General features: G+C 53.0%; 1 protein-coding gene across 1 annotated transcript in view; it reads left to right on the top strand.

Annotated features, from left to right (window-relative positions):
* LOC140724190 (NACHT, LRR and PYD domains-containing protein 3-like) overlaps positions 1 to 1,379 on the top strand; it is a 153,778-nt gene extending 152,399 nt beyond the window's left edge. The window contains exons 7-9 of the mRNA XM_073038678.1: positions 10 to 180; positions 336 to 503; positions 668 to 1,379. Of these exons, the coding sequence (XP_072894779.1) occupies positions 10 to 180; positions 336 to 503; positions 668 to 755 (427 nt within the window). The 3' untranslated portion in view covers positions 756 to 1,379. The remainder of the gene's footprint in view (positions 1 to 9; positions 181 to 335; positions 504 to 667) is intronic.
* The last annotated feature ends 6,238 nt before the right edge of the window (positions 1,380 to 7,617 follow it).

Consider the following 7,617-nt stretch of genomic DNA (forward strand, 5'->3'; position numbering starts at 1 on the left):
CATCTCCAGGCTGTGGTGTGTCGGTCTCACACATTCTGGTGCCGAGGATCTCGCCTCCGCTCTCAGGACAAACCCATCACTGACGGAGCTGTACCTGAGTGATAATAAACTGGGAGATTCAGGAGTGAAACTGGTGTCTGCGGCTCTGAGGAACCCGGAGTGTAAAATACAGAAACTGCGGTAAGTACCAGACTGTGGGAGATTGTGTTTACAGTCACTGGGTGTCTGACACTGAACATTAATGTGATCAGTAATTGTGTTACTGATAAACACTGGGGATTTGTACCGTCTCCTGTCTCTCTGTGCCCTTCACCCTCACTCTGTCTCATCTCCAGGTTGTGGGGTGTCGGTCTCACAGATTCTGGTGCCGAGGATCTCGTCTCCGCTCTCAGTGCAAAACCATCACTGACGGAGCTGGACCTGGGATCAAACTCTCTGACTGACCGATCTGTCCCCCATCTCCGCCGCCTCATACAGACCCTCCCGAGTCTGGAGTGGATCTGGTGAGTGTTTGTGTTAATGTTCAATGTGATAAAATATCAGCGGATCCGCGGGTTTTCTGGTGATATTTGTCTGTGAGTGTTGTTGAAACATTAACCCCGGTCCCCTGTTACTGACACTGTTGTGTAATCTGTTTATTTCATCTTTATTCTCCCATCTGTTTCAGGCTGGGGGGTAATGATTTCAGTGAGACCGGGAGGAAGGAACTGAGATCTCTGCAGGAACCCAGACCCGGACTGAGAGTGGATCTGTGAACATCTGAATGTGTGAACATCCCCGCCCACGGGATGGGGACATTTGGCCGATACCCCGCCCTCCCTTTAATGGCCGCGCGCCGGGGCTGATTCCCAACGGTTTTAACGGAACCGGCTCGGGCCCCACGCTGTGTGCGTCGCTCGCAGCGGTCCCGCAGTGACGTGTTTCCGCCTGCTGTCCGGCGGGGCAGCTTTCGCGTGTTGAGACTCCCACGTGACACCCCGGGGAATTACCCAGACAGGAAGAGCCCGGGGGCCGGGGCTCAGTCTGGGACACCGGTGTCCCGGGGTGGGATTATCCCGGGAGAGAATCCTTTTGCTCCCTTTGCTGAGGACGGTGCATTCGGCAGTCTGGCCGATATGATGATGTTAAATGGACAAATCCCTCGGCAGTGACCCTGGATCTGCAGCGATCCCGGACACGGCCCTGAAGTGTGATTTTATAATCATCGATTCCCCGATGCAGAGTGACGGTGAGAAACGGGACTGATTATTCGAACTGTCACTCGTTGTCGCCGGTCAGTTAATTGTGTTTGACTGTGAGTGAGTCGGGAGCAGCTTATTTATTCCCGCACGTCAGCAGCTCACACATTGTTTAATTTACATTTGTCATGATGAAATCAATAAACCCCTGTAACTTCCTGTCCTGGTGCCGGACTCGAGTTTTATTTGTGGTTTCTGCTGCCCCCGCACCCTGTTCACTGCAACAGTGGGTCGGAGCTCCTCACACTGACACAGTCGCGTCTCAGCTCCAGGCTGAGGGAGGCCGGACTGGCAGAGTCTGGGTGCCCAGGATCTCATCTCCACCCAACCCCCTTCCTGGCTAACTGACCCCTCCTGCCCCCCCCCCCCCCCGATTGAAAATGGTGACTAGGGAGGGACGACAGAAGGATTTAGATTGGTCACTGAGGAGTGACTGAAAGGTTGACTGAAAATGGTCTCCGGGGAGAAAGTGATGGGCTGAGTGACAATGGGCGCCAGGGAGGGGGTGATGGGCGGAATTAAGATGGCCGTGGTCACTTTGTTTCTCATGGCCGGCAGGGAGGGAGTGATACACCGACAAGAGAGTGGGAGTGACAGGCAGAGTTAAAATGACCGACAGGGTGGGGATGATGCACGGATTGAAAATTATCACGGGGGGGGGGAGTTACCTGCTGATTAAAATAGGATTCTGCATTAAAGCCAGAATATAAAATTATTACCAGGGGCAGAGTTTTCCGCCGAGATAACATTGTCAGCAGGGAGGGGGTGACGCACGCAGTGAAAATGATCACCAGGGAGGGAGGGATGTGGTGACGGAAAGAGACCCCGCTCGGCCGGGTTGAAACGGGACCAAGGAGGGAGAGATGTGGTGACTGAAGGAGACCCCGCTCGGCCGGGTTGAAACGGGACCAAGGAGGGAGCGATGTGGTGACTGAAGGAGACCCCGCTCGGCCGGGTTGAAACGGGACCAAGGAGGGAGAGATGTGGTGACGGAAGGAGACCCCGTTCGGCCGGGTTGAAACGGGACCAAGGAGGGAGCGACGCCTCGGTAAAAGTGAGCGGCAGAGGAGTGAAGGACACGTTGACTTCAAATGGCCGACGCTTCACTTGAAATGGCCGCTGGGGAGAGAGTGGCGGCTTTGGTAGAAGTGAGCACAAGAGAGGGAGGGACGCGCTGATTTAAAATGGGTGAATCCTTGGTTAATGTGGCCGCCAGGGATGGAGTGAGACACTGACTTACAATGGCCACTGTCGCACTCAGAATCTATGGCGAAGGAACATGCGGTGCCCATGGATACAATCCCGGGATCAAGTGTTATTGATTGTAATAACAGCATTTTAATTTGTGTTTTATATCGTCTACCATATTGCATATATGTTTTAATTCTAATGATTCTGTCATTGAATAAACTAATGTATATATCTCAGATATTCACACATACACATATACATATGGGGTGAGGGGTTTGGGAGGAAGAGGAGTGATGGAACGAGGAGTGGACTGATGAGACGGTGAGCGTGGCGAAGTCACTGACTCAATAGGGGACGGAGAGGGGAGGGGCGGAAGTTCCTGTCACAAGCTGGTGGCCGACATGGAGAAGACAACGACAGGGTGAGGAGGAGTGAAACGACGGGAAGGGAGCGGGAGTGATGGGACGGGGAGGGAGGGGAAGTGATGCGACGTGGAGGGAGGGGATGTAATGGGATGGGGAGGGAGAGGATGTAATGGGACGTGAGGGAGTGGTCTGATTGGACAGGATGGGGAGTGTGGGGGGAGTGACTTTTTCAATAGTGGAGGATGAATGGGTAGTGATATTTCCTTAGCAAATAAGACGAGCTGCAAGAAAGGGGGTATGCTTGGAGGAAAGGTGGAGCGGGGGCTTCGGGGTCGCGGTCAAGGCTGATGGGACGGAGAGTTGAGTGTCACAACAGAGGGAGAGGGGAGCGACTCACTCAACGACGGAGGGACGGGAACGTGAGGGGGAGCGAAATTTCCCATCAGAAAATGTTCACCACCCAGGATGTGGTGGATGGCGGGAGAACGGGCAAGGGGCCAGAGAGGGGAAAGAGTGTCAGGAGTGACGGGGTGAGTATGGGAGTGACTCACTGGGTAACAGAGAGAGAGAGAGGAGGATGAGGAGAGGCGAAGATTGGCATCGCAAAATGGCAGCCAACCAGCATAAGATGCAGAGCATCGAGGTGGCGGGGAGAGGAAAGGGAGGGGAAGGAGGGAAGGAGTTTGCGAGTGACGGGATAGGAAAGGGTTTGACAAGATGGTGAGTGTGAGGAAATGACACACATCTTCGTGGTGGGGGAGATGGGAGGGAGGATCTCACACTGTCACAGAATGGCTGCCGGCAGAATGTTAAATGGAGAATCGGGAGAGTGAGGAGGGACGGAAAGGAGAGGAGGGATGAGGAGATGAGATTGAATAAACAGGGAGGGAAGTGAGTGAAAGGTGAGGAAAAGGGTGTGCCCCATTCTATGATGCTGGGAGAGCGGTTGCCAATGGTAACCATCACAAAATGGCCGCCGAGCAGGGTGAGATGGGCGGTGATAGAGGGGAGAGCGAGTGGACAGAGCGCGGAGTGTTTCACGAGTGACGGGAGCCGAGGGTGGGAGAGAGCGGCTCGTAACAAGGGAGCTGGAACTGTGGCTTTCCCACGGGGAGGAATGTGACGGGCACCGTTACCCTCCTTCCCCCTCCGTCTCCAAAATCCCGCCCTGATATTTCTTTCGGGCTGAGCGACCTGAGGCTCGGCCCGAATCCCGCAGGCTGCCCCGTAGAGTAGAGGGACGTGTCCTCACTGGGGCCCGTCAAAGGCAGGAGTGGGCACCGGCTAGCCGGAGAAGACGGAGGCGAGGTCTGGCGGTGCGCACTGGATGGTGTGGACCACCACCATTTTCTGCGGGGGAGGGAGAGGGAGGGGTCAGATTGAGGAGGGGAGGGGGAGAAAGAGGTGAGGAGATGAGTCCCAACACCCACACGCTCAGCCTCTCTCTCACTCAGTCACTTCCCTCCCTCCGGGTCCCGTCTTCTCTCTCCATCTCTTCTCCCAACCCTATCCTCCTCTCTCCACCTCTCTCCCCACCCTTTTATTCCTTTTCTGCCCCATCTCTCTGAACTGTCTATTCCATCAGCAATAACAGGAACGATTCTCTAATTCCCTATAAAGTATGAAATTATAAGTATTATCTCGGATAAATTCCCCCGAGGAAAGGACAGTGATGTGCGAGTTTGCATTTGAACAATCGTTGTCAGACGAAAAATACAGATGTTGGCAATAAATTATTCCTTTTTAGGGTAGCAGGCAATCAGATGTGTGGTACGGCACAGACGGATATCAGACGAAATTCTTTACCGCTCGTGATTGGTGAATCATTGGAATCCGATAGCAGTGAATCTGAGGTTAACAGTATCTCAACCTTACCCTTGGTGGGTAGTGGAGGGCGATTAAGTTGAGGGTGCCCGATTGTGAATCATAATGTTTCTGTCATTCCGTTCTCTTTCTCCAGTGAATTTAGCGGCGATTGTGATCCTGTCCCGGGGAAAGTGCGGCCTCTCCTTCTGCACCACGCGGTACCTGGTGACCATGGCAGCGGCGGATCTACTGGTCATTATCACTGAGGCAACACGAGTGAATCTGCAGATGCTGGAAATAAATAAAAACACAAAATGCTGGCAGAACTCAGCAGGCCAGACAGCATCTATGAGAGGAAGCATCCTGATGAAGGGTTTCGGCCCGAAACGTCGTCACTACCTCCTCCCATAGATGCTGTCTGGCCTGCTGAGTTCTGCCAGCATTTTGTGTTTTTAATTATCACTGAGGTCGTTTTGTATCAACTCAATTATCATTATTTTCCCGTTTGTTTCCTGAACGTCACCTCTGTGTGCACTGTTCCCCGTGTCCTGTCCCGCATTGCCGTGAACTGTTCCGTCTGGTTCACCGTCACTTTCACCTTCGATCGGTTTGTTGCCATTTGCTGTCAGAAACTGAAAACAAAGTACTGCACGGGGAGAACGGCGGCCGTGGTTCTAGCGCCATCTAGCGGTCTGTTCTGTCTGAAAAACGGCCCACTCTACTTCACTTACAGAGAGATCATTAACAATGTACCATGGTTCTGTTATCCGAAGCCAAATTACTTCACTGAACCGGCGTGGGTGGCGTATGACTAGTTTGTCATCGTTTTGACTCCGCTCCTCCCATTCGGCGTAATTCTGCTGCTCAACGCTCTGACAGCCAGGCAGATTTTAGTGGCCAGTCGGGTCCGTAGGGGGCTGAGGGGTCAGAACAAGGGGGGAAACAGCAGTGACCCGGAGATGGAGAGCCGGAAGAGGGTCTGTGGATTTACTCTTCACTCTCGCCTGCAGCTTCATCCTCCTGTGGCTGACGAAAGTTGCAGAATTTATCTACTATCACATCACCGGGATAGGGACACAGGGGAATGACTCGGAAATTATTTCCGCCTATGCCGGATATTTGCTAAGGAATTTCAGCTGCTGAACGAGCACATTCATTTACGCCGCCACTCAGTCCAGATTCCGAGAGCAGGTGAAAAGCATGGTGAAATATCCGTTCATTTCAGTTCTCCAGTTCACTAACACAGCAACCCCCAAACGAAGCACAAACCTGCTCACAGTCAGCAAAACAGCTCCTGACTTCTACCCTCACTTCCCTAAGGTGACGCAGCTGGCTGAATACCGACCGATCGTACTGCTACGAAGTCCATACAGTAGGCGTTGCTACTCTCCTTCGATCGCACGTCTGGGAACGTGGCGCTGTATATCCATCTCCCATCGGTGACGGAATTCTCATTCCCCAGGTCAATGTGTCGGGTGAGTGACATCATCCTGCAATCTCCGGGAACAGTGACACTCCCCCCACACTGCCCTCTGTCGGAGATCCGTTCTCCCGGTGACGATGGGGTGGTTACACTTTCTCCTCAGAACCCAGATACAGTGACTCAGCGCCAACAATTTTCAATTATTACCAAGGAATGTTACAAATTACAGCGATTCACTAAAGTCTATAATGTCTGATGGTGGTGGCCCTGCATCCAGAGCAACCATCCCTTGTACCCGATGGTTGACCATCTATTGTAGGAGTGACCAGAACCCGTCCATCCCAGTAGCACGGAAACTCCATTCATTGTTCCCGGTGGCAGTGATTCCTCAGTCATTGACCCGTGTTGTGTTGACGCTCCATTCATTGTTCCCGGTGGTAGTGAAGCCTCAGCCATTGACCCGTGTGGTGTTGAACCTCCATTCATTGTTCCCGGTGTTAGTGAAGCCTCAGCCATTGACTCGTGTGGTGTTGAACCTCCATTCATTGTTCCCGGTGGTAGTGAAGCCTCAGCCATTGACCCGTGTGGTGTTGAACCTCCATTCATTGTTGCGGGTGGTAGTGAAGCCTCAGTCACTGACCCGTGTGGTGTTGAACCTCCCTTCATTGTTCCTGGTGGTAGTGAAGCCTCAGCCATTGACCCGTGTGGTGTTGAACCTCCATTCATTGTTCCCGGTGGTAGTGAAGCCTCAGCCATCGTCCCGTGTGGTGTTGAACCTCCATTCATTGTTCCCGGTGGTAGTGAAACCACAGCCATTGACCCGTGTGGTGTTGAACCTCCATTCATTGTTCCCGGTGGTAGTGAAGCCTCAGCCATTGACCCGTGTGGTGTTGAACCTCCATTCATTGTTCCCGGTGGTAGTGAAGCCTCAGCCATTGACCCGTGTGGTGTTGAACCTCCATTCATTGTTCCCGGTGGTAGTGAAGCCCCAGCCATTGACCCGTGTGGTGTTGAACCTCCATTCATTGTTCCCGGTGGTAGTGAAGCCTCAGCCATTGACCCGTGTGGTGTTGAACCTCCATTCATTGTTGCGGGTGGTAGTGAAGCCTCAGTCACTGACCCGAGTGGTGTTGAACCTCCCTTCATTGTTCCTGGTGGTAGTGAAGCCTCAGCCATTGACCCGTGTGGTGTTGAACCTCCATTCATTGTTCCCGGTGGTAGTGAAGCCTCAGCCATCGTCCCGTGTGGTGTTGAACCTCCATTCATTGTTCCCGGTGGTAGTGAAACCACAGCCATTGACCCGTGTGGTGTTGAACCTCCATTCATTGTTCCCGGTGGTAGTGAAGCCTCAGTCATTGACCCGTGTGGTGTTGAACTTCATTCATTGTTCCCGGTGGTAGCGAAGCCTCAGCCATTGACCCGTGTGGTGCTGAACCTCCATTCATTGTTCCCGGTGGTAGTGAAGCCTCAGCCATTGACCCGTGTGGTGTTTACCCTCCATTCATTGTTCCCGGTGGTAGTGAAGCCTCAGTCATTTACCCGTCTGGTGTTGAACCTCCATTCATTGTTGCGGGTGGTAGTGAAGCCTCAGCCA

Source organism: Hemitrygon akajei, unplaced genomic scaffold (assembly GCF_048418815.1).
Source record: "Hemitrygon akajei unplaced genomic scaffold, sHemAka1.3 Scf000172, whole genome shotgun sequence".
Classification (NCBI taxonomy): Eukaryota; Metazoa; Chordata; class Chondrichthyes; order Myliobatiformes; family Dasyatidae; genus Hemitrygon; species Hemitrygon akajei.